Source organism: Ascaphus truei, unplaced genomic scaffold (assembly GCF_040206685.1).
Source record: "Ascaphus truei isolate aAscTru1 unplaced genomic scaffold, aAscTru1.hap1 HAP1_SCAFFOLD_481, whole genome shotgun sequence".
Lineage (NCBI taxonomy): Eukaryota > Metazoa > Chordata > Amphibia > Anura > Ascaphidae > Ascaphus > Ascaphus truei.
The window spans coordinates 19010-46426 of record NW_027456812.1 but is presented as its reverse complement, the minus strand read 5'-3'; the positions used below and the strand labels follow the sequence as shown (position 1 = coordinate 46426).

At 45.4% G+C, this 27417-nt stretch overlaps 1 protein-coding gene across 1 annotated transcript; it reads left to right on the top strand.

Annotated features, from left to right (window-relative positions):
• Window positions 1-1840: 1840 nt before the first annotated feature.
• Window positions 1841-27408, top strand: LOC142484962 (cytochrome P450 2C23-like; the record flags this gene model as incomplete). Its single annotated transcript, XM_075584209.1, has 4 exons — window positions 1841-2065; window positions 19491-19653; window positions 20523-20672; window positions 27248-27408. Coding segments are annotated over exons 1-4 (654 nt in total), but the record flags the coding sequence as incomplete, so codon positions are not given.
• Window positions 27409-27417: the final 9 nt, after the last annotated feature.

The window sequence follows — 27417 nt, the reverse complement described above, 5'->3', positions numbered from 1 at the left end:
GTTCATTATCACAGAGGTAGGTAGTGCTGCATGGAGCTCTTGTGAGCCAAGTGTGTGCAGACTAAAACAGGAGGGGTGTGCCTTTTCCTTGTCAAATATTATGCTGCATTGCAATGCTGTGGTTTATTCAGGGTTTGCAGTGGGTTGAGGGGGGAGGCTGGGTTGTTGTGTGCAGTCAGTGTTGGGAGAGGCTACAGTGAAGTAAATTGTAAAGGTGTGGTGGGTTAAATTGTGCCGGCTAACCAGCTAACCAGCATGGGATCATAGTGTGGTCAGGGTAGCTCACCGTTTGTTGCCATGTGTAGAAGAGTTGGCAGTATGTCCAGTCCCCAGTCACCTCTAGTCTAACTATAGTCTAACTATATATTCTCACTTAAAAGGCTCACATTAAGGGGCCTATGCAGAGAGCAGCGAATTTTAAAATTGGCGAATTTATTAAAAAGTAGCTTTTTTGGAGAGTTTTAATCTCCATATGCAGAAAAGTGCGAATTCTGCTATGTTTAACATGGATGCGTGTGGCGAGTTTAAATTGGCGAGATGCGCGCTTCAGAAATGTGTTAAAACAAATTCGCGCCTTTTTTTTTCCCTTTGCAATGGCCGCGAGCGGCAGTTTTTTCTGGCGAGGCAAAACGGAGACAATCGCGCCATTTTATTGGCGCGAACAGCCGCTAGATGCCGTTCGCGCCTCTCTGCATACGGATATTTTTAAAACTGGCGAGATTGAGGTTCTCGCCAGCCGCGAGGCGAGTTTTACAAATAGAAAAGAAAAATTGGCGCGTTTTTCGGAACTCGCCATTTTCTGCTGCTTTCTGCGCGATTTTCTCCAAAAAATGGCGAATTTCGAAATAGCGCTGCTCTCTGCATAGGCCCCTTAATGTCTCACTAAAATGCCAATGCAGGTCCTGTAAATGCAGGGGGGAGGGGGTATTCGTTTTATACATCTAGAGCAGTCACATGACCTCCGCCCTCCCCAATAAATCAGTTTATTCCAGTTGGTCAATTAACAGCACACAGTTGAGAGGTGAAAAAAAAAAAACACACCTTTTGATATTCAAACATACTAAAAGATCAAAAATAAAGGCTGGATAGGTTATTTCTTTTAAAACAGGATTTGTAGTTCAGAAGCATACCATATAGCTTATGGGCTCTAGGTAACAATGGTTTTTCAGGCAAAAGGTGACACGTGTGCTCATTTGCATGTAATTTCCCAGAATCCCTTGCTGCAGTGGAAGCACTGTATGCTGGGGATAATGGTGAAGGGCAGGGTTGCAGAACTGCATAAGACATGTGAATGTGCTCACAAGTGATCTTTTTATTTGGTATATGCAATACGGTGGAGGTTTTTTGTTGCCTTTTTCCCCCAACATAACTTAAAACGTTTGTGTGTGTATACATACATACTGTACATACATACTGTACATACTGTACATACTGTACATACATACATACATACATACATACATACTCTACATACATTCATACATACATACTATACATACATACATACTGTACATACATACATACATACATACTATACATACATACATACATACATACATACATACATACATACGAGACAAAATATTCTACTGCATACTTTGACATTTTGTCTCAATAACTGGATTCACACTTTACAATATCATTGTTACTGAATTGGATTCTATATACAGTACAGACACACACACACACACACACACACACACACACACACACACACACACACACACACACACACACACACACACACACACACACACACACACACACACACACACACACACACACACACACACACACACACACACCTGACCGCCCACACCAGTTGTTTACAAGAGCAAAGTCTGAACTTCCCAGAGAGAAAGGGCAGACACAGGTTATAACAACAATGGAGCTGCCAGGAGCTGGGACGCTTCTCTTGCTGTTCTTTGTTACATGCCTTGTGTCCCTGTTTGCATGGAGGAATGTAAAGTCAAGATTGAACATGCCGCCTGGTCCAACCCCTCTTCCTCTCCTGGGAAACCTCTTGCAGCTGGATAGAAAGGATATAGTGAAGACATTGTTACGGGTGAGTTTGCTGGAGGGTTTCAGTGCAGACACACGGCTGTAATGGAAACTTCCCCAAACTGTACAATGCAGTGAGGGACCCTGCTGTTTTCTACTTCATGCATGTAGACTCCTCATAAGTTGTGATACCGTTTATGGAACCAACACTTTATAATTCTTCATATATGTAATAAAGAGGACAGAGCTTTGCGAACCTTCATGTGTTCAGAGCTTCAGCAAACGTCACAGGTCTCTTCGTCAGGTCTACGGAGTTTTAGCGAATCTCACAGGTCTCTTATTTACGTGTACAGTGCCTTGTGAACCTCACGTGTACACTCTTGTTGGTCCCCTAAAAGGTATCACAATCTACAATGAATTTACACTTTACAGGAATAATACTTTGAACTTCTCGATACTAGAGTTGTACAAAATGACTATATGCAATATATTTGGCAGATTTCGGTGAAATTTTGCGCCTTTTTGGTAAATGACAATATAAGGGGTCATGTGAATTAAAGCTATTTACTTCTGTGATGGAATATCGTCATATTTTGTTTGATTCTCACAATTCTGTAAAAAATGCACAATTGTACAGGAAAAGAATAATTACAATATAAACAAAATGTAGTGACTGAGCTTGTTTGCAAGCTATTCTAGCTAGAAAGGTTTATATAATATTTAATATGTTCAAAGCCGGGAGGGGGAGAATGTTTTTTAAATAAATCCCCTTTACCTTGAAATAAGTATCTAATTTAAAAGTAGTGGTACTCTGGGGTTGTAAATAAAATTGTAAAATGGCTTGAGCTTTGCTACAATGTTTAGTAACGTTTTAATGTTAAATCATGCACAGAACTGCTACTTTAAAAAAAAAAAAACAACAACTGCACACATACTGCCTATACCACCCTACCTACAGAGAGTCTTAGGGGGCAATTCACTAAGCTGTGATAAGTCATTTTAAGAGCGCAAAGTGGCTTTTAAGGCCGATACAGGCTGCTGCGCGATTCACGAAGTAGTGAGAACAGCGCTTTATCGGCTTTAAAAGGCATTTTTCCTGGTGTCACGGTTTTGCTCGCCACAAACCGGGGCCGGACCGCGTGGATGAGGCTGGGTTATGAAATCACCGACCTTAGACCGCGCAGACTGGTCTGGAGTGCGAAGTTCATAGTCAAACAGGCCGGGTTCAGGATTGGAGAGAGCAGCGTAGTCAGTGGACGAGCCAGGGTCAGGATAGGAGACATCAGAATAAACGTTGTCCAAGCGGAGTTTCGGCAACAGGAAGTTAACTAGGTCCCGCTTCAGCGTAATAGCTGCAGGGCGGGAGTGGGTTCTGCGCGAGTGGCGACCCTGGCCCATGGTACCGGTCTCAGGAAGGAGAAGGCAGACCGGAGTGGGCACACCTCCGGGCAGCACTGGTAAACCAATGCTTCAGCGCAGGAGTCCAGAACGAGCCTGTGCGAGGAGAGAGAGCTACAGGCCTCAGGACTCAGAAGACAGGCCCTCTGCAGAGGAAGGGCAGCTGGCCTCAGGAAACAGGGAGCTGAAGTAAACGCTGGAGATCCACCGCTTCAGCACAGGAACCAGGACACGGCCTCTGCAATGGAGAGAGAGCAGCAGGCCCCAGGAACCAGGAAACACAGGCCTCAGCGAAGTAGCAGCAGGCCTGGAAGAAACTGGAACTAATGCTGGAATACTTCAACAGGATTAGTCAAAAGGAAAACAAGCAAGGGCTTGTAGCTGAACACAGTAACGTCCAAGAAGGATTATGCTCGGCAGAGAAGGATTGTGGTGATGCAGTACTTAAAGACCAGCGGGCCAATCCCCGGAGGAGGGTGTGAGGGCACTGCTCCAAAGCGTGAGTACACGGCTAGGTTGCAGTGATAGCCCACACAGCTGCTGTTGATAGCAAAGAGGGAATTAGTGAGAACAACAGCACCCTGCAAGGCTACGAGAAAAGCCAGGAGTGGATTCCTGACCATACCCCCCTCCCCCTTCAGATGAAAACTCCGGGCAAACATGACCACTCATAGAGTTGGGGGACCTGGAATTGTTCCTTAACTGTCTAGGATTGGGGTTAGAGTCGTGGTCCAGAGACTCGTGGGCACTCCTTTGCATACCCCCACCCCCCGGTGAGAACTGCGGCCAGACAGGACCATCCATGGGTCTCGGGGACATTGAGTTGTTCCTAAAGTGCTTTAGGCGGGAAGGGGATCCGTAAACCAGCAGTTTATTGGCGAGTACTGTTCTAGAATATGAGAGTGGTGGTACAGACATTTTTGGTACGGGACTCGCCACGCGAAATGACTTGTAAATCCAGAGCTGTGGAGAAGGAGGCGTTTCCAAAATAGAAACGACAGGGGGACCCCAGCTGGGTGCCCGGTCCCTAGTTATCGTACCAGAGTGCGGGCCAAGAGGCCCTGATAATTGATCGGGTATAACAGGGAGACCCTCCAGACTGGCAAAGTAGGAATTTGAAAGGGTCTTCTCCTCCAGAGGTTTTCCGGATAGTGGTCAGCGAGGGAATAGGGTGGGTGGGTGCATTGCCAGGTATTGGTATAGTAGATGACAAGGCGAACAGTAAACCAGGCCTAGGAAACCAGGCCTAGGAAATCTAGGGGTGCAAACTGAGTATTTCCAACACAGAGAAAACAAGCACAACAGAAGGTTCCGAGAGGGATAACCATTGGTTCTCTGAGGCAGAGAAGCAATCAGTAGTGGAGCTCCCCAATATTGTAGAATGCTTAGAGAGAGTCAGTATAGTCTGTAATCTCCACCTCCCAGAGTCCAAGCCAGAGACAATAGGGAGAGAAATCCCATAGTTAAAGTCATACTGAGGTACTTCAGGGGTCGCAGAATGGTCAGTGAAAAGAAACTGCCCTCCTGCACCGTGAATTTGGGGCGCGTCAAGGGTTACTTCAGATATGGCACCAGGGTCCGGGGATGGTATACAGATACTTGCAGAGATTAGAACAACCGCATGGGGCCGACTGCATGCTGCAATGAACTCCAAGGGCATCGTACTTGTCATAGGAGTGGGAATAGGCTCTGGAGCTTTAATATCTGGAACTTGCGAATCAGGCAGTGCAGGGGCAGCGGAGGGAAGGGAGCTAGTGTCTGAAGCTGGAGGCTCAGAATGTGTAACAAGGATGTCCGGCACTGCAGGGACACTGGTAGGAGGAGAACTAGTGTCTGGAACCGGTGCCTGAGAATCAGTGTCGGGCACTGGGGGAGTAATGGTAGGAGTTAGAGAGTCAATAAGCGGTAAGTTGAAACCGGGGAAACTCTTAATAGCAGAAACCTTATGTAACCCATCTATCCCCCCCCCCCCGGTCGCAGATCGGACCCCTAGGGTGTACTGAGGGCTGGCTACATGTCTCTTGGTGGTGCATACCTGTAAGGAACAGGAGGGTCTGAGTCTCCCGCGATGGTATGGGGGACAACAGGGACAGGCTTCTGGGGTTCTTGCCTTCATCTTTTAGTGGTGATACAGCGCCTCCATCTCTGGCAAGCCCTATCAGGGTAGGGTGAAATCCTTCCAGAGAAGCCCCCTCAATGGAGCGAGAGATTTCAGTCTCAGTCTTTGATAAAAGTATAGCAACAGTTCCTTTATTTCACACAGCAGCACACAGCAATAGCAGCAGAAGTACTCAGGTACATTAGGTCTTCCCCTCCTCCAGACTGTACCCCTTCAGGATGGACTGTCTGGGACTCTCACTGTTCCCTGCCACCACCCCAAGGTACAGACACTCAAGGTGGGGCTAGCTCTTCCCTCACCCCCTAGGCATGGTGAGGGGCACTGGTCTACCACAGTTCTATAAGCTCTACTCAGGTCCGGCCTGAGCTCCTCCAATTGTTGTACATCACTCTCCTGGAACACACTCCTCTCTGAACCCAGGACAGAACTCAACTTAGACTGACTAAATTGGCTGTGCACTGCCCTTTATGACTTTGGCAGGCGCCTTCCCTATGTCTCTTGCCTTAGACACAGAGTCAGGGTGCCTACCTCCACCAATCAGGGCAGGGCTTGAAGCGGGGGAAACCCATGATAACTACTGGCAGCCTGCAATTAGCAGGACTTACACCAGTAGGAGGAAAGACATATATCCCAAATTCTTACCAGGGCTACATTCTCCCTCAGGTGGAATCCAATGGTCCACACTTGGACCTAAATTTAGCAGCACCATCCTGAAGGTGAACAATCTGGAAAACAAACACATTTAATGGTTAGTGTTCATACATCAGACAATTCCACCCGGATAGCGAATAACAAATAGACAGTAACTCCCAACATGGAGAACCTACTAATAATAATGGCGCGGGTCAGGCTTACGAACTTCCCACCTATTTTGATCCGTAACTTTTACATAGTACGGCTGTACCGACCCATACTCCGGCCGATACACTACACTATGCATGTAGATGCTTCTCCCAATGCTCCATGCCCGAATAACATCACAGATTTTCTCTTCGTTGTGATAACCCGCCTTACCGAACCTAGTTTGTAAGTACTCCATAACTGCTTCCCGGAGCCAGGTATCTCTCTGCTCCTCTATCTCCTGCATTATAGGCTCAGGCACATAAGGGTACTCATAGCCATGAGACTGTCTATACCTGGCCACTATTGCCCTGTCTGCTCGGCTAAGCTTGGTAAGTTTACGGTTACCCGCCCTGCTTGGCAGTACCCAAAACTCAGGCTCCTCTGGGGCAACATCATCATACAGTATGGCAGCCCCCTTAGGAAGGATGTTCTTCTGCTCAATCTCCTGGTAACGAAACTCCAACTCATTTACCACCTCCTGGGGAGAAAAGGCACCTACAGCCCACCAATGGTTGACTATATTATTCTTTATTAACAGGAACCGCATACGGTCCATAACCTTGTGGTATCCTGTAAATAGCGGGGCCCACCACTTATCATGGTGCTCATACCCTGACCCTTCACTGGTACCTGCATCTGATTCCACTCGTGAGGACACACCTGACGTGGCCGCCTCAGTAGAGTGCGAGCCCCTGCGTCTACTTCTGGTATCATCGGTATAAATGGTGGGGTTCATCTTATGGACCACCTTACTCACAGGCCCTGCTTCTGCAGTAGTATGGGACCCTTGGGCTCTACCTCTAGGTACAGGAGAAAAAGGCACAGGATTAGGTACATGAATCACACAATCATACGGTATCTCCCCATCAGACCCTTCGTCACTGAGCTCCCAATCCCTCCAATCTGTAGAGTACTTGGGATTCTTAGTTAGCTTATCCCGCTAGGGCCCGGTGTCTCAACTCGTGACGGGACAGGGGCAGTGGCCAGGTCAATGGCACTAGGGGTGGGACTGGGGTATCGGCAATGTCCGTTAAAGTGTCTATCAGTTGGGCAATGCCGCGACCAGTGGGCATCTTTCGACTTGCACTCTCCGGCGCGCTTAGTGCTCCTCTGTAAACGCCTTGGGCCTTCAGTGTGGCAAGTGCAGCTGCCATGGCTGCTCTCCGCGGGGAGAACAACGCACCCGGGCCTCTTTTCCAGTCGGACTCGGAAGTGACGTCATCACTGGTGCCCGCGGAATCTCCATCCGCTCCGTGGTCTCGCACCGGAAGTGCGTCGAGGACCAGAAGGGGCGATCGTGGGTCATCCGATCCACGGACGGGCAGGTTGGCCGCAAGCCTCTCTCTCTCGCCCTCTGCAGGTTCCGTCTTCGCCTGGTGGGAGTAAGGGGGTGGGGGTGTCTCCTTACTGCTTCGCTGCCGGCTGGTGATCTTTGGTTCCTCCGGAGCCATCTCGGATCCCGTCTCCGCCGCACTGGGAGTCACCACGGCCGTGGGACTTCTACGGGCCTCAGGCTGCACCAGCGCTCGCCGTTGGGGGGTGTCCGGACTTGTCTGCTCCCGCTTTTGGTAAGTGGACCGCCATCTTCTTCTTCACCACCGATGATACGCCATCTTCTTCCTCCGAAGACGCCTTTGCCGGTTCCTCCGCTAGGGAGTCACCAGGGTCTTTTGCCGCACCGCCAGTGGGTATGGGTACGAAACGGGCCCGCTCCGGTACCTCCACTGCGGTCGCACTCTTCTCCGCCGGGAAATCTCTCGGTTCCTTGGTTGGCTGGGCCTTGGTTCCCACCTCAGCGGTGATACAGGGAACTAGAGCAGCCTCTTTCGCCGCCTCCACCACCTCTGTTAGGGTTCCTGGCGAGGCACTTTGTGGCATCTTTAACATAGGCCATGGCTCTGTAGGCAATAGGTAGAACGTGCCACATTGAGGGCATTGTGCTGTCATGCTTGGGGCCGGTCCGAGTGTCCTGCAGTGTACGCACAGGCACCGGAGATACTCTCGGCCGTCAATCTCCACCACCAGGAAGCCTCCTGGAAACTGGAAGGTTGTCATGCTTAGCTCAGACATCTTTGATGCAGGGGTGGAACAGTTCAATTTGTTAGCTCCTTGCTCTTCAATGGTTAGGCAAAAGTGAAGTTCCTCGCTCTCACTTCCTGTCCCTCCTTTCTCTGGAGAGGACGACTCTGATTGACTCTTGCAGTGCCCCCTCCCTCTGGTGGAAACAAGAGGAGGGGCACTCTCTCGCTCAGCGTGACATGGCTTTTTCTGTCGGCCAGTCACTGCACAGGTGGGTGGGCTTTTGGCTTTCCCGCCGCTCCCCTCCTTCTGCAGGGGATATGGGTTTGGCGCCAAACCCCTGCACATTTCTCGCCACATTTCTCTGGCGGCTTGCTTGCATGCGGCACGTGCACGATCCAGGCTTGGCGGGAGTCGCCATTTTGGGAAGGCTGCTAGCTGCTGGGTCATGTATGACGCTGCTGTCGCCATTTTCAACTCCTTCATGCTCCGCAGAGCACATGTATCGGCGGCCGCCAACTTTAGTGAGCCCTCCAAATGTATACTATCGCTACGCTCAGTGTCTAGTGTGTAACTCGTTCCTAGACACTGACTGTTCTCACTGATAGTCTCTGATGCTCTCTGCATGCTCCCTGAATGCTTTTACCCACTGATATGATGTATGGCATACCCCAGGCTAGGCAGAACTCTTTCTTGGTACACCGCACTCGCTTACGGTTCCTGCAAGTACTCTGTGGTGTGTTTTATGTGGGTGCTCGCTAGTGTACCGGGCATCTCCCTAAGTACGGGCGTCTCCTACTTTTGGCCACACATAGTGCAGACCCTGGGTCATGGTCCCTGGACTAGTTAACAGGCTAACCCCCCCAGTTGCCATACACAATCTGCCTCAAGTGACTAGAACAGCTATAGCCAGATACCCTTCTTACAACACCCTCTTAGGGTACCCAGGGCTTACTGTGCGAGAGTCCACACTCCCCTGACTACCCCTGATATGCATCTGCGCCCTACTTTCCGCAGCACTTGCATGGGAGATGTACCTAAAACTTCCAGCTCTGCTTCGCTGAAAGCCTGTCCTGTTTCTGGATCTCAGCAGCTTGCCTCGCCTTGCTTGCCTCGTGAAAAGAACCTGCCCTCCTGCACCGGGAATTTGGGGCGCGTCAAGGGTTACTTCAGATATGGCACCAGGGTCCGGGGATTGTATACAGATACTTGCAGAGATTAGAACAACCGCATGGGGCGGACTGCGTGTTGCAATGAACTCCAAAGGCATCGTACTTGTCATAGGAGTGGGAATAGGCTCTGGAGCTTTAATATCTGGAACTTGCAAATCAGGCAGTGCAGGGGCAGCGGAGGGAAGGGAGCTAGTGTCTGAAGCTGGAGGCTCAGAATGTGTAACAAGGATGTCCGGCACTGCAGGGACACTGGTAGGAGGAGAACTAGTGTCTGGAACCGGTGCCTGAGAATCAGTGTCGGGCACTGGGGGAGTAATGGTAGGAGTTAGAGAGTCAATAAGCGGTAAGTTGAAACCGGGGAAACTCTTAATAGCAGAAACCTTATGTAACCCATCTATCCCCCCCCCCCCCCGGTCGCAGATCGGACCCCTAGGGTGTACTGAGGGCTGGCTACATGTCTCTTGGTGGTGCATACCTGTAAGGAACAGGAGGGTCTGAGTCTCCCGCGATGGTATGGGGGACAACAGGGAAAGGCTTCTGGGGTTCTTGCCTTCATCTTTTAGTGGTGATACAGCGCCTCCATCTCTGGCAAGCCCTATCAGGGTAGGGTGAAATCCTTCCAGAGAAGCCCCCTCAATGGAGCGAGAGATTTCAGTCTCAGTCTTTGATAAAAGTATAGCAACAGTTCCTTTATTTCACACAGCAGCACACAGCAATAGCAGCAGAAGTACTCAGGTACATTAGGTCTTCCCCTCCTCCAGACTGTACCCCTTCAGGATGGACTGTCTGGGACTCTCACTGTTCCCTGCCACCACCCCAAGGTACAGACACTCAAGGTGGGGCTAGCTCTTCCCTCACCCCCTAGGCATGGTGAGGGGCACTGGTCTACCACAGTTCTATAAGCTCTACTCAGGTCCGGCCTGAGCTCCTCCAATTGTTGTACATCACTCTCCTGGAACACACTCCTCTCTGAACCCAGGACAGAACTCAACTTAGACTGACTAAATTGGCTGTGCACTGCCCTTTATGACTTTGGCAGGCGCCTTCCCTATGTCTCTTGCCTTAGACACAGAGTCAGGGTGCCTACCTCCACCAATCAGGGCAGGGCTTGAAGCGAGGGAAACCCATGATTACTACTGGCAGCCTGCCCTTAGAAGGACTTACACCAGTAGGAGGAAAGACATATAGCCCAATATCTTACCAGGGCTACACTTATAAGAAAGAGTCTTATCCAAAACTGCAAGGGCCCTAACAGGGGTACTTGTCATGACAAAATCAGAAATAGATATGTTTACTAGTGCAAAAATTCTGATGACGGAACTGCTAGTCAGTGATGTGGGTGTCTGGGTTAGACTAGTGAGAAAACCAGAAATAGTAGTAAGTGACTTAACATCAATCATGGAAGTTCTAAGTTTGCTGGACATGTGTGAGGAGGTACCCTTTAACGCAGGAGTTTTAATTTTAGCCCCGAGTAACCCAATGGTTGCTGCAGCACATTTAGATGCAGTGCTAAAGGACTGAGGTTTAGCAAGGGAAGGAAAACAAAATAGCTCAGATTTAAACACCTGAATTTGTAAAGTAGGCAGGGTGGTCTCCGACTGTACTAAGGGGGTGACGACAGATACGCTGATCTCTGGAGGGGTTGCTTGGGCAGAGGCATCAGTGGGACCAAAAGCAAGGACGTCCTCTATGGAAAGAGATTCTGAATCTGAAGGAAGGATTTTAACTCTCTGAGTAGGGGGACTGACAAGGAAAATTTCAGAGAGGGGGGCAACTGTGTACTGGCTTCTAGCTAGTTCATATGAAAAAGCATCACTTTTGAGTGGGAGCAGTGTGTCAGCAAAAATGCTTGGGAGCTCAACAACTTGAGCCTCAGGAGGGGCATAAAGACCACTGTTTGCTTTTAACCCTAGGGTTTGAGAAGAGGAGAACACAGACAGTACAAGGGGGGCAACCATCACTGTGCTGGTCTCTGAAGTGGGTACTTGGGAAGGAGTGTCTGGGAAATCAGAGACGACTACAGATTCCATGACAAGGGAACTATGCGCTGAAGCAGGGATCTCAGCTCTCTGAGTGACAGACTGGATCAGCGAAATACCTGGGAGTGGGGATTCTGCAAACAGGTTTAGGGAAAAACTTGGTTCCTGAATACATTTAACTGGAATCAGTATTTTAGCAGAAGTTTCAGGGGACACGGCATCGAAAACTTGAGCTGAAGCAGGGGAATTATAGCAAAGAATATCCAAGGACTCCGCAACCTTAGGGGTGTCATTCAGTGCAACCTCTGCTGTCAGACTTGGGGATACATTCTCTGATGCTAGAAAGGACGCATTAGCCTGGGGGCAGCAAGGATTTACAGGGGTTAATGCAGATAGTACCTGAGAGTCAAAAAGAGGGAGATTGGCCTCTGAAATTGGGGACACAAGGGGTTCTTCCTCTGGAGCCAAGGGCGTGTACTTGGCTGGCGAACACGGGATTACCAAAGGAGGCTCATAGGCCGGACCCGCAGGGGTTAATACAGGAAAAACCTCAAGGGTTAAGTCAGGCTGTGCCTGAGAATCGGAAAAAGAGAAGCTAGCCTCTGAAAGTGGTGTCATAGGGGGTTCAGCCTCTGGCCCTAGGGACCTAACATTAGTCTGCGGAATACAAGGGTTAATAATGGGGACCTCACAGAGCAGACTAGCAGGGATTAAAACAGAAATAACCTCGGGGACAGAGCTTAGAAATTCTGAGTTAGAAAGAGAGGGCAAACAGGATTCATTCTCTGGTGCTAACAGAGACACACTGACCTGGGGAATGCAGGGATTTACAGTGGGGGACTCATAGGCCTGACTAGCAGGGGTTAAAACATACAGAACCCTTACAAGCTCATATTGAACCCCCAAAATACCCACAACATATATAAAAGCATATAAGTTTCACAAAGGAGAGCTACTAAGCATGGCAATATGTATATATTTAAAACCAGAGACATACAGTAACATAAAACACAGACAAAGCTCAGTGCACAACCAGAAAAACTCTCAGGGGAACTTGCCTGCTTACAGTGTGATTGTGACAAATCTATTACAGAGTGCTTTTCCTGGTAATGTACAGGTTAATAAAAGCTTCAATCAGACTTAGAACTTTTGCAACTAATATTGACAGATTTATTATAAATCATTCTTCCTGGCAATGCACAGGTTATTAAGAATCTATATTAGCGTTAGGGACCCTTGAAACGTGGTCTGCCGTGCAGTTGGCTCAAGGGCTTACAACAATTTGGCCAAAATATAAAACAAAAGACCATTTTATTTATTAGTTATTTATTTATTAGTTATTTATACATGTATATTTAGGCACTGTACCGTATATAAGTTTTTCTGGATGTGCACTGAGCTTTGTCTGTGTTTTATGTTATGTCTCTGGTTTTAAATATATATATTGCCATGCTCAGTAGCACTCCTTTGTGAAACTTATATGCTTATATATATGTTGTGGGTATTTTGGGGGTTCAATATGAGCTTGTAAGGGTTCTGTATGTTTTATAATTCTTGTTCAGCTAGTCTTAGCTGATTGGAGGGTGGCAACCTCCTACCTAATTGAAGCTCACTCCCTCCCATATTTAAATGGTTAAAAGCTCACTCCATGGCATCTCCCACTCTCAGGGGAACTTGCCTGCTTACAGTGTGATTGTGACAAATCTATTACAGAGTGCTTTTCCTGGTAATGTACAGGTTAATAAAAGCTTCAATCAGACTTAGAACTTTTGCAACTAATATTGACAGATTTATTATAAATCATTCTTCCTGGCAAAGCACAAGTTATTAAAAATCTATATTAGTGTTAGGGACCCTTGAAACGTGGTCTGCTGTGCAGTTGGCTCAAGGGCTTACAACAATTTGGCCAAAATGTTAAACTAAAAGACCATTTTATTTATTAGTTATTTATACATGTATATTTAGGCACTGTACCGTATATAAATTTTTCTGGATGTGCACTGAGCTTTGTCTGTGTTTTATGTTATGTCTCTGGTTTTAACAGGGGTTAAGACAGGAATAACCTCAAGGGCAGGAGTTAGGGATTCCGAGTTAGAATTTGAGGGTAGAAGGGATTCATTCTTAGACACTAAAGCCATGGCTTTGGCTTGGGAAATACACGTATACTCCACGGGGATCTCACAGGGCTGATTGGCTGATTGATTAACGTAGACATATCCTTGGGGTCTAAGTAACGGGAGGTGCAATCAGTGCTAGAGACCGTGGCAGCTTCTACCTTAGGGGGCAGTGATAGTGGGATGGTTTGGTCATTTTTTGGAGAGGGAGGTACCCCCACAGGTTTAACAACAGGACTGACAGAAAAGGGTTTGTGAATAGTCTGTGTGTAGGCAGCAAGTAGAGGTTCACGCTCACTTATGTTCCTGTCAAATTCCAGGAATAATTTAAGGGTGGTGTCTATGGCCTGAACTGGTCATCCAAAATCTGCAGTTTCCAGTCCCGGAGTGGACCTAAGAAGGAGCAGTTGGGAGTACTGGGCTTGTAACATCTTCTTTACCTCTCTATATTCCTGAGACTTAGTAAGTATTTCTTTACGAGTCAGTCTTTCTGCAGGGGTTAACCCTTCATACATACAAGTAAGATTAGGTGGAGGCAGTCTTTCAAACAGATACTGTTTTTCAAACAGGGACTGGTCCGCAGCCTGGGACATAGGTACAGTTACACATTTACCGACCCCGCCACGGTACTAGCCGGTTTTGTGGGGCCGAGCATACTGTCACGGTTTTGCTCGCCACAAACCGGGGCCGGACCGCGTGGCTGAGGCTGGGTTATGAAATCACCGACCTTAGACCGCGCAGACTGGTCTGGAGTGCGAAGTTCATAGTCAAACAGGCCGGGTTCAGGATTGGAGAGAGCAGCGTAGTCAGTGGACGAGCCAGGGTCAGGATAGGAGACATCAGAATAAACGTTGTCCAAGCGGAGTTTCGGCAACAGGAAGTTAACTAGGTCCCGCTTCAGCGTAAAGCTGCAGGGCGGGAGCGGGTTCTGCGTGAGTGGCGACCCTGGCCCATGGTACCGGTCTCAGGAAGGAGAAGGCAAACCGGAGTGGGCACACCGCCAGGCAGCACTGGTAAACCAATGCTTCAGCGCAGGAGTCCAGAACGAGCCTGTGCGAGGAGAGAGAGCTGCAGACCTTAGGACTCAGAAGACAGGCCTCTGCAGAGGAAAGGCAGCCGGCCTCAGAAAACAGGGAGCTGAAGTAAACGCTGGAGATCCACCGCTTCAGCACAGGAACCAGGACACGGCCTCAGCAATGGAGAGAGAGCAGCAGGCCCCAGGAATCAGGAAACACCGGTCTCAGCGAAGTAGCAGCAGGCCTGGAAGAAACTGACATGGATTAGTCAAAAGGAAAACAAGCAAGGGCTTGTGGCTGAACACAGTAACGTCCAAGAAGGATTATGCTCGGCAGAGAAGGATTGTGGGGATGCAGTACTTAAAGGCCAGTGGGCCAATCCCCGGAGGAGGGTGTGAGGGCACTGCTCCAATGAGTGAGTACAAGGCTAAGTTGCAGTGATAGCCCACACAGCTGCTGTTGATAGCAAAGAGGGAATTAGTGAGAACAACAGCACCCTGCAAGGCTACGAGAAAAGCCAGGAGTGGATTACTGACACCTGGCCTGTGAAAAAAATCCTGCAGATCAGGCAAAAAACGGCTATCGCGCCATTTTTTGCCAGTCAGCGGTATTCACTAAACAGTGCTTAGTCAATCGTGCTTTAAAAACCCGCCGGAAAAAGGCGCCAGCTAAACGCAGGCGCAAAAGAAGCTGGACATAGAAAAAATTATTTGTTTACCTTTTTTCAGGCACACCATCCATACAACAGGCCGGTGGGTGTCCCCGAGTGATCCCCGTGGGTGTCCGGGGGTCCTCGCTGGCCTGCGGTACCAATGGTGTGCTCCCAAAAAAGAAACAATACTTTTAAATAAATACACCTCCCTTCCCCCTGCCCCCTAACACATACAGTACATTAATGGGCAAAATTACTATTATCGACATATGGATAATAGTGCATTTGCCCATTTAAAATACATTAAGCAGCATACTATAAATAAATATTGCACTCACCCCTGCCAGGCTGCCATGATGAAGGCCATCCTCATCCCGTCCATGTCCTCCGTTGCTACAAACAATACAGATGAATAAAAAAAGACAATCTAATGTCCCCTAACCCCTTAATCACCTTAGCGGTTAGTAACCTTTATAGTAATTAAGTTTTCCCACCATCCCCCACTACCTACCCGGTATGCCTAACCACCCATCCTTGGGGACAATACACCCATCAAACAATCCCGCTACCGACAATAAAAACAATATACATAACAGCCCCACTACCCACCTCTTAGGCCTCCAATAAACCATTACCATATTTAAAAAACATCAATATATAACCCACCCACCCCCTGTGCCCCCACATAAAAACTTGATTTATTATTTTACATACAGGATTAATACCCCAGGCCGACGGGGGTCCCTGATGGTCCCAATGGGTGTCCGCAGGCCCCACAGTGCACCCCGGGGGGGTGCCCATGATTGCCTGGGGGCCTTCGGGTGGTCCCCAATGGTGTCCATGAGGGGTCCCCGTGGGTGTCTGGGGGTCCCCGTATCGTCCCCGCAGGTGTCTGAGGGCCACCTGGGGGTTCCCACGGGGGTCTTGAGGCCCTCGGGTGGTTCCCATGGGGGTCTGGGTGCCCTTGGGTGGTTCAAATGGGGGTTTGGTGGCCCTTGGGTGGTCCCTACGGGTCCGCAGGGCCCCCACAACTGTGGGGCTCCCGTTTCGTCCCCACTGGTGTCCCCCATGGGTCTGCATGTGGTACCCAGTGGGTGTCCAGGGGTCCTTGGGTTGTACCAGTGGGCATCCAGGGGTCCTCAGGTGGTCTCTATGGGTCCCCGCTGCCCTGCGGTACCAATCCTGTATGTAAAAAACAAAACATGTCCTACATTTAAATCAATACACCCCGTCCCCTTCCCCGTCACCACCAAAACACATGTAGTACAGTAATGGGCAAAATAACTATTATCCAGATATGGATAATAGATTATTTGCCCATTATTAAACACATTAGCCAGCATAATTAAAGTAAATAAAACCGTTCTACTTACTCCTGGAAATAGGATGGGTGTCCTTGTCAGGATACTGCAGGTCCCTGTCCTCCATTTTGATTGTTTTCTTACTTAAGCTGATGCAGGAGCTTCCCTTTCTTTCCCCTTCCCCTTTTTTGGTTGCACATCCCTGTCCTCCGTTACCAGAAAAATACATAGCAAATACAATCTAATATTCCTTAGCCCATTCATCACCTAAGCTGTTAATAACCACGAACGTAATTAAGGGGTTAACCCACCCTGTCCCAATACCCACCGGGAGACCTAACCACCCTCCCCAGGCAAGTAGTTCCACCCTTCACCCATTCATGTGTACAGTGGGTACATCATGCCCATATTATATGGGCATGATTAATCAATATACAAAGAAATGTGTAAGGATTAAAAAAACAGGCCCAAATAAAAAACATCACATAGCCAAATCAAACACAGCACATTACAAAATCAAATACAGCACATATAAAAATGAAACACCGCACATCTCAAAATAAAACACATACAGTAGCAAAATCAAATACAGCACATCTCAAAATAAAATGCAGCACATAGCCAATTAAATATATAACAAATGTCAATCAAACAATTGAATGGCACAGCGGGTACATAATGAACATAATCTGTGCATCATTTAATACTATGCCAGTCAATGCTCAATCTAAAATAAACAATTACAAACAAGATCCAATGCCATCCAAACAATAAGAACATAAAAACAAATCAAGAAGTAAACAGATATAAATTAACAACAATCAATTAATCCAATGCAAAATAAATTCCACAATTTACAATTTAAACACCAAAACCAAGCCATTATGAAATAAATGAAAGCTCTAAGTAAACACCATAAGACAAAATCTAACTAACAAAAGGAAGCCACTATTAAAAAGCAAGCAACCCCCTGAAATAAACTATTTAAAATACCAACTTATTAAATTAAATTGCACCAACATTTCTAAACAAACAAGCATGATAAATAAAAACAAGCATTTGCAAAAACAACCATTGATTGTCCGTGTATGTATGTATATCCATAGAGACATACATAAATACAGGAGCACAATGAATGGGCACCCAAAAATAATTCAATCACATTAAAAAAAATCAAAAACCTGTAAAAGTAAAATAACATACATTTAATTTTTTTACTTACCTTTAGATTACTTCACCCACCAAATCCCGGGGACACCACATGCTCTCAAACCAATCCAGGAACAGGGACCAGGTAAAAAGAAAACCCTAGTGTTTATCTTCTTTCTTTTTCTTCTTCTGTAAATTTGTAATCCAATTTGTCGCTTTCTGGGATCTTCTGGGGTCTTCATCTGTATCTTCTTCCTCATCTGTATCTTCATCCGGCATGCCCTTGTCCTCCTATTGGAGGACTAGTTCCGTCCTCCTCGGCTTCTTGGTGTAAAATTAGGCGACATAGGCTTTTATAGGCCTATGACGTCACATTTCCATTAAATGTTTCCCACGGCTCTGATTGGCCAGTGAAAACCATGTGATTTTTTTTTTTTTGGTGATGTCATGTAAAGGAAATGAAGCCAGCTAATTAGAATGGCTGTGCTTCCTTTCCCTTTAACATGACGTCATCAAAAGCAAGATTGCCGCCGTGATATGGTACTTGAGTCAATCAGATCATGGGAACTATATCCCCAATCTGAATGGCTGTAGTAGACCATGTGACAGAGGTTTTGGGAGAAAGGATGTGACGTCATCCAAAAGGAGTCACGTGGTCTATTACAGCAAATCAGATTGGGGATATAGTTCCCACGATCTGATTGGCTCAACTACAGTACCATGTGACGGCAGCCATCTTGCTTTTGATAAAGTCATGTTAAAGGGAAAGGAAGCACAGCCATTCTGATTGTCTGGCTTCATTTCCTTTTCATGTAATTTGATAGGCCTATAAAAGCCTCATTTTACATGAAAAGCCGAGGAGAACGGACTTCCTCCTACAGTAGGAGGACAGACGTGCCGGATAAAGATACAGATGATGAAGAAGAAGATAGAGATGAAGACCCCAAGAAGAAACAGGAAAGTGACAAATTGGATTACAACTTTACAGAAGAAGAAAAAGAAAGAAGATAAAGACTTGGGATTTTTTTTTTTACCTGGTTCCTGTTCATGGATTGGTTTGAGAGCATGCGGTGTCCCAGGGATTCGGAGGGTGAAGACATCTAAAGGTAAGTAAAAAATTAAATGTATGTTATTTTACTTTTACAGGTTATTGATTTTTTTTTTAAATGTAATTGAATTATTTTTGGATGCCCATTCAAAGACAAAGCGCTATGTGCGAAATGCGTTAGAGTTTTTTCTCCTTGCACTCCATACTGTACACCATGGAATAAAGGTGTTTTTATTGATATTTTTGGGTGTCTAGCCCCAGCTTGTATTGCAGCAGTGCTCAGTTTTTTCCAGACTGCCTCTTCAATGTGAGTATCCTCTTTCTCTCCTATTGATGTCATTGGAGATGTGGACTGTATGGTTGGGTGCTACTCTAGGGTGACTACATTCCTGTGGGATATAGGGGGCAATTTGCCTACAGTCTTCTGGTCCCATATACATACCACAGGTACGTTCTTATATATATCCCCATCAATGAGAATTTATGCCCACCCAGTCAGAGGTACACACAGAGGTTTATGAAGTCGGTCTACAAGCAAGTTTACTATCTATTCAGTTAAACATGTGCTACATGTCTTATGGACTTTGAGCACTGATATTAGGGATTGGTTCCTGTACTCTCTCTTTACTGGGATACTGTTACCTGTACCCACCATTCTCTCTTTCTTTTGTTTTCTCAGCTCAGTTCCCAATACGGTCCAGTGTGCACGGTGTATATGGGGCCAAACCCCGTGGTAGTGCTGAACGGTTATGATGCTGTGAGAGAAGCCCTCCTCGACAACGGGGAAGTGTTTAGCAGTCGAGGACGGATTCCAATAATTGAACAAGCTTTTAAGGGATATGGTGAGTGGTGCTGGTGGTGTAAGCTTGGAAAGGGGGATATTTGCAGATGTACGGCATGTGTCTAACAGTTTTGAAAGGGGGAAAATATGTTCCTGGCACCTCGGGCAGCAAAGTTTTTATTTGCTGAACCTTTGGCCAGTCTATTAAGTCAGCTCTCCCTCCTTTAGAGAGGTTACGAGGACTTTTTCGCAGGTGAAGCAGTGTTAAACCGAGCCCATGCTAGTTGCATGCGACAGAGCACATGGTGTCACACGTGCCAGCAGCAAATGTGATTTGTGGCCAAGGCTGAGACGCGATGGGAAGGCGTGGCGAAGGCGTGGCCGGCAGACGCGCAACAAAAATAAAATTATTTTGTTGCGGGAAAAATCGGCCGTGCCGTCGCCCCCGCACGCACTCTATTGCCAGCCTAATTGAGGCACGGCCTTTTGTTCGCACCACGCATGCGGTCGCGCTGAGCATGGACGCGGCCTTAGGACCTACTTGTACAGATGGGCCATACCCTGACATGGTTGTTGGCTTAAAATACTTTGGCTGAAGAATTGAACTAAATGACCCTCGCTTATGAGAAGAGAAACAGATAAGCATTTCATTATATAATTTGTCAAGTTAGATGTAGCACAAGGCTTTTTTGTATTTTGTACTGAACTTTTGAGCATACTTATTTCTCCATCCCTCAAGTATATTAAAATTGAAGGGAGATCATTTCTGGGGGTTTGCAGATAAAGGAGAATTGTAAGAGGCACTGTACAAAGCTGCAGGTACATAGCCTGCAGACTAGTTTGGCGGTGAAGTGGTTGAAAAGATTGTATGGGATGGGGAGAAAAGGGCAACTCTGCACTGCTGTTTTCTGATAACACAATCTGGTGCAGGTGTGCTGTTCAGCAACGGCGAGCGCTGGAAGCAGTTGAGACGCTTCTCCCTCAGCACCCTGCGGAATTTCGGAATGGGGAAGAGGAGCATTGAGGAGCGAGTGCAGGAGGAAGCTAAGTGTCTGGAGGATGAGTTCCGAAAGAGGAAAGGTCTGGGAAACACTTGCTCTTTGTGTGTGTGTGTGTGTCTAGATATCTATGATTTTTCTATACTAGTTTTTGCCAGTTTTAATAGCAGACTTCAATAAATTATGGATCAAAAGATGCAACTAAATGATCCCTTTGGTATAAGACTTTGGTAAAAATATAGAAATGCACTAATACATTTCAAGCCAATTTGGGAGGAGCACAGTGTGTGAGTGTATCTTTCAGGGTTTTTGTAGTGTGTGTGTGTGTGTGTGTGTGTGTGTGTGTGTGTGTGTGTGTGTGTGTGTGTGTGTGTGTGTGTGTGTGTGTGTGTGTGTGTGTATATATATATATATATATATGTATAAGTACAGTCATGTGAAAAAGTACACCCTCTTTGAATTCCATGGTTTTACATATCAGGACATAATAACAACCATCTGTTCCTTATCAGGTCTAAAAAAATTAGGTAAATACAACCTCAGATGAACAACAACACATGACATATTACACCGTGTCATGATTTATTTAACAAAAATAAAGCCAAAATGGAGAAACAATGTGTGAAAAACTAAGTACACCCTTACTGCTTCCATAGGAATTAAAATGCTAAGTAGCAGACAGGTGCTGCTAATCAAATGCCCTTGCTTAATTGATCATCAGCAAGTGTACCACCTCTATAAAAGCCGAAGTTTTAGCAGTTTGCTGGTCTGGAGCACCCAGGTGTGTGTTAACACAATGGCAATGAGGAAAGACATCAGCAATGATCTTAGAGAAGCAATTGTTGCTGCCCATCAATCTGGGAAGTGTTATAAGGCTATTTCCAAACAATTTAAAGTCTATCATTCTACAGTGGGAAAGATTATTCAAAAGTGGAAAACATTCAAGACAATTGCCAATCTTCCTAGGAGTGGATGCCCCAGCAAATTCACCCCAAGGTCAGACCGTGCAATGCTCAGAGAAATTGCAAAATACCCAATAGTTACATCTCAGATTCTATAGGCCTCAGTTAGCATGTTAAATGTTAACGTTCATGATAGTAGAAATAGAAAGACTGAACAAGTATGGTTTGTTTGGAAGGGTTTCAAGGAGAAAGCCTGTTCTCTAAAAAGAACATGGCAGCACGGCTTAGGTTTGCAAAGTTACATATGAACAAACCACAAGACTTCTAGAACAATGTCCTTTGGACAGACGAGACCAAAGTGGAGATGTTTGGCCATACTGCACAGCGCCACGTTTGGCGAAAATCAAACACAGCATATCAGCACAAACACCACAAAACAACTGTGAAGCACGGTGGTGGACGGGTGATGATTTGGGCTTGTTTTGCAGCCACAGGACCTGGGATGGAAACAAAAAAACAGTGCAAAACGCAAATGGTGAAGTAAGTAAATACAATGTGTATTAAATAAGGGATAAAAAATCTGCGTACATAAAGTATAAAAAATTGAGCATTGAGTGTGTAAAACACACAGGTTACCACTCGGTGACTGCTGGTGTGGAAGTCAGATGCTTGGGACCCTTGCAGTCATTGAGACGACCATGAACTCTTCTGTATACCAAAGTATTCTAGAGTCAAATATGAGGCCATCTGTCCGACAGCTAAAGCTTGGCCGAAATTGGGTCATGCAACAGGACAATGATCCCAGGCATACCAGCAAATCTACAACAGAATGGCTGAAAAAGAATAGAGTCAAGGTGTTGAAATGGCCCAGTCAAAGTCCAGACCTCAACCAGACTGAAATGCTGTGGCTGGACCTTAAGAGAGCTGTGCATAAACAAATGCCCACAAACCGCAATGAACTGAAGCAACGTTGTAAAGAAGAATGCGCCAAAATTCATACAGAAAATGATTACTTCAAGTTATTGCTGCTAAAGGTGGTTCTACAAGCTATTGAATCATAAGGTGTACTTAGTTTTTCACACATGGCTTCTCCATTTTGGCTTTATTTTTGTTAAATAAATCATGACACGGTGTAATATGTCATGTTTATTTATTTATAAAATATTTTACCAGGAAGTAATACATTGAGAGTTTCCTCTCGTTTTCAAGTATGTCCTGGGCACAGAGCTAAGACAAATAATACATGGTTACAAATACAGTGTTGTTGTTGTTCATCTGAGGTTGTACTTACCTAGGCTAGGAATGTTATCTCTGTGGGTGAATCCTAACCCTCCCCCTAGTGCAGTATGCGATTTATGACTTAAGGTGTTAAATGCTCCTTGAATGTTTGTGATGCTAGAGTAAGCATGTGTGTATGTGTGTAAATCTTAATTTATAAAGCGCCCGCAGTGTACAGCACTTTCGAAAGGGTTCCTTTGGTGATCACATATAATTCACACCTAGAAGCCCTACGCAAGATCGCCAGGTAACCAAAAGCCATTCTCCAGGAAGATACAAATAAAACAATATAGAGCTCAAACTGAAGAATCACATATATAAACAAAAATAAATAAATAAATGACAGTGACTTAGTGCATCCTCAAAACGGTCACTAGTACCATGTGATTATCACAGGAGACCAGGTTCTATAACACGTTTTTATAACTGGAATCATTTGATTGACTGAAACAAGATGGTAAAATAAATGGTAATTTATTTCTTATAAAAGACGGACACACAAAGTTGCACAATTCAAGATTAACACACTTACTGGGGATGGGGCTAATAAATAAATCCATTTCCGGAACGAAATTCCTTCAGATCACCTTTTTAGAGCACTTTCCATTGACCGCTGGTTACTCACAAAAAGTCCTAGATATCTGTTAATTCGCCGCTGTTGGTGTGGCGCTTGGAATCTCCTTGGAATCTGCCAAATCTGAGCTATGTCAGAGTTTTTAAAACCTCTGGTTTCATTTCCAGAAACCCTGCAGCCCAATCGAAAAACCTTAGCAATTTCCCTAGCAACCAATCTGAGACCATTTGATGGGGTTTCTTGAACACCTGAAAGTTTCCATGGGGCAGGTAAATATTCTTCTCTGCCCCTTTGCCCCCCATTGTGCGAGGCTCCAGAGCCTGGATGTTGGACAAATAGTGTTAGCTTGCCTTGTGTCAGGCCAGGATATGGGTACTCCAGAATAGCGGCTGAGCCCCTCCTGTCCTAACACCTAGGTATCTCTGGGCCTTTCAAGTACGGCCTCCGGACAGACACAGAGGCACCAACTAGTAGCCATCTGGGTCTTCCGGAATCCATGACTTAGAAAGCCCTCAGTTCACATACAGGTTATAAATATCTATACACATGAAACTATACCCATTTAATAAAAGATATGGTGTCCTGTCTTCCGTGTGCTAAAAGTTATGAGTTCCTATTCTGGTGTCATGAATGGAGTGAGTGTATATATTCCCTAAAAGCACTAGCCTCATTCCTGGCACACATGAGATGAATACTTTGAAACTTTTTAAAACTCTGTAAACATGCTCAGTTTTATAATTTTAGATCGAGCACCTTCCTGAACCCCTACTAAAGGCTCAGGATTCCTGGCCATGTATGTGGGTACCTCTGCTATACTGGGGAATCCCTGCTATACTAAGTACTCCATGTATACCTGCAGATATATTTGAACCCCTTCATACCCATTTACCTTGTCTGGAAGATGCTGCAGCACGGATCCTGGCGGAGAGTCATAAGAATGTTTCCAGGGACCGAGGTTGGTGGAGTAATGCTCTTAACTGTATCCGAAGATATCAGTCAATCTCCGGGTACAACTTTTGGGGTATCCCATAACTCTGGAACCCCGCTACATAGACACATTCTGCAAAGACTTTCTCCGCCAAACCCACCTGAAACTTACAGCCTAGAAATCTCCCGATCCCAGCATCCCAGTAAAGGCAACAATCACATAATTCTTTAATGTCGCAAAATCAGTATACAGTTGCAGTAATACATTTTCGACATCTGGGTCCCAGAGCTGACACTCTAAGACCCTAACAAACGGGTCAGGGTTAAGCAAGTGGGCTTGACCTTTATTATAAGCCTGATAAACCCCTGCACCATCCTAGTGATCAATAGCAATCAAAAATAAGGCGCAAATAAGTAATGGGTGGACTGGTGCAGTGCTCAATAAGTGAAATAAAGCACTCATAAGTGAGTGCTTTATTTCCCTTATTTAGCACCACACCCTTTCACCCATTACTTATTTGCGCCTTATTTTGGTTTACTCCAGGAAGATACAAGACTGACACAGGTCTTCCCCGAAACACCCTTATTATCATACATAAAACCTCATAATCCCAAGGAAATTATTGTGAGAAGTAAAGTACAGTATTCAACAATACAACTAAATGCGGGACAAGACCATGCCAGGACGCAAGATGCAAAACCTGCACAATGCTCCACACAGCGGACACAATACAAATACCACACAGGAATCTGGAGTACAAAGTCAAAGTAAGGTTCACCTGTTCTTCTAGCAATGTAGTGTACATAATCATGTTAAAAAAAATTTTTTTTTACAATTAGCTCTAAAAGCTGAAAATAAATATTGAAATATAAAGTGCGTGTAGTGCAAATGTTTAACACTAAAAAACCTTAAAATATTAAGGCAAGGCTGCCAAGAATAACTGACCCAAGACACAGTCAGTGAAATTACAAAACAAATAATACAAACCGGCACCTATAAAGTCCAAAGGTAATCTGTACAGAGTCCAATTGGATTGAAGTGCAAGAAAATTGTTTCCAATCTTGTACTTCCAGGGTCCACAGCAAGATGTTACGTGGTATATGTAAAACAAGCAGAAAAGAACATAATAGTGCAAACTGCTGGTAATCACACACATACACAAACACTGGACAAACAATACAAAACAATTGACAAACACAAGCAAGGCTGAAAAATAGAAAGAGTTAATTTAATAAAACATATATTTAAAATAACAAAAATGAACAGTGGCAGGCAACTGGTCCGGTCAATTAAAACCGGAATCCTACTCACAAGATGCGCATTTACTCCAACATCTTGTGAGTAGGATTCCGGTTTTAATTGACCGGACCAGTTGCCTGCCACTGTTCATTTTTGTTATTTTAAATATATGTTTTATTAAATTAACTCTTTCTATTTTTCAGCCTTGCTTGTGTTTGTCAATTGTTTTGTATTGTTTGTCCAGTGTTTGTGTATGTGTGTGATTACCAGCAGTTTGCACTATTATGTTCTTTTCTGCTTGTTTTACATATACCACGTAACATCTTGCTGTGGACCCTGGAAGTACAAGATTGGAAACAATTTTCTTGCACTTCAATCCAATTGGACTCTGTACAGATTACCTTTGGACTTTATAGGTGCCGGTTTGTATTATTTGTTTTGTACCTTATCATGTGCATGAAATGTCCAGGGGGCTGCTACTACATAGGTGAGATGGGTCAGGGGCTAAACAAGGGCCTGAAGCTGCATCCGTCTGTCCTGTCTGCGAACATTTCTCTGACTCTGGCCATAAGATGAACGATCTGAAGGTGACCATACTCAAAGGTAATCTCAGAAAACTGAAAATGAGACGGTTGCATGAATACAAATTTATTAAACTATTTGCGACACTCACTGGTAGCCTAAACCGAGACCGAGACCGCATCTTCATGAGCCGCTGCACAAGCGAACTCTCTCCCCTTGAGTGCTGTGGTCCATGTTTATGTATACTGCGCTGTATGAATGCACACACCTGCCTGATACACATACAAATGCACAATGTTATTCTATCCCTTTATACCAATAGGGACCACATAGTAGCCACACACATGCACAGAAATGCAACACCCTCTTACAACTCAACACCTAAGCACACCATTGGGGCATGCCATGAAGTGGCTGCAGGCTTATAACCTTTTGGCCAAAGGGTTTAACTAAATGACCCTTTTCATTAGCAGATAAGCACTGCGGTATTGGACTATATGTTGTGTCATTTTGTATGATGCGGTGGCCTTTCTGTTTTTGTTTCTACACACACCATTGTTGTACACTCCCCCTCTACATACTCCTTATGTAAACCGCTATATACACTGTGGGCGCTTTATAAATTAAGATTTACACACATACTGTACATACACACATACACACACACACACACACATCACAAACATTCAGGGACCATATAACACAGTAAGTCATAAATCGCATACTGCACAGGGCTTCACCCACAGAGATAACATTCCTAGCTGTCCTGTTTGAAAGTACATTTCTTGGTTTAATCAATTGTAACATCACCCGAAGAAGAGATCACGAAAGCTCGCACAAATAAAAGCATTTAGTTAGCCACAGAATGGTATTGCCTATTTGTTTTTGATTATTAAGCTCGGCTAACACGGTACTGATACCTCTACATCAACATATATATAATATTATCGTAGGCTTGTGTGTATGTATATAAAATATATATTATATACATATAGAAACCTACATAACTATATATTAGCAGTGATGGTATAGTGGGTGGTGGAGTACCACAACTTTTTTATTTACACAAGCACTACTTTTTATTTAAAGACCCACAGTAGCACTAATTTATATTTTTCTTTATTTTACACACTCACTGCTCTTTAATGATATTGGATACACTGTTCCCCAGCACCATGTAGCGGCTTCACTAATAACATTTTTCTATGTGGCAGAAACTCCATTTGACCCCACCTACGTTCTGAGCTTGGCTGTCTCCAATGTCATCTGCTCCATTGTGTTTGGGGACCGGTATGACTATGAAGATGAGAAGTTTCTATCCATGCTCACCTTAATGAGGGAGACCTTTAAGATCCTGACGTCGCCATGGACACAGGTAAGAGAC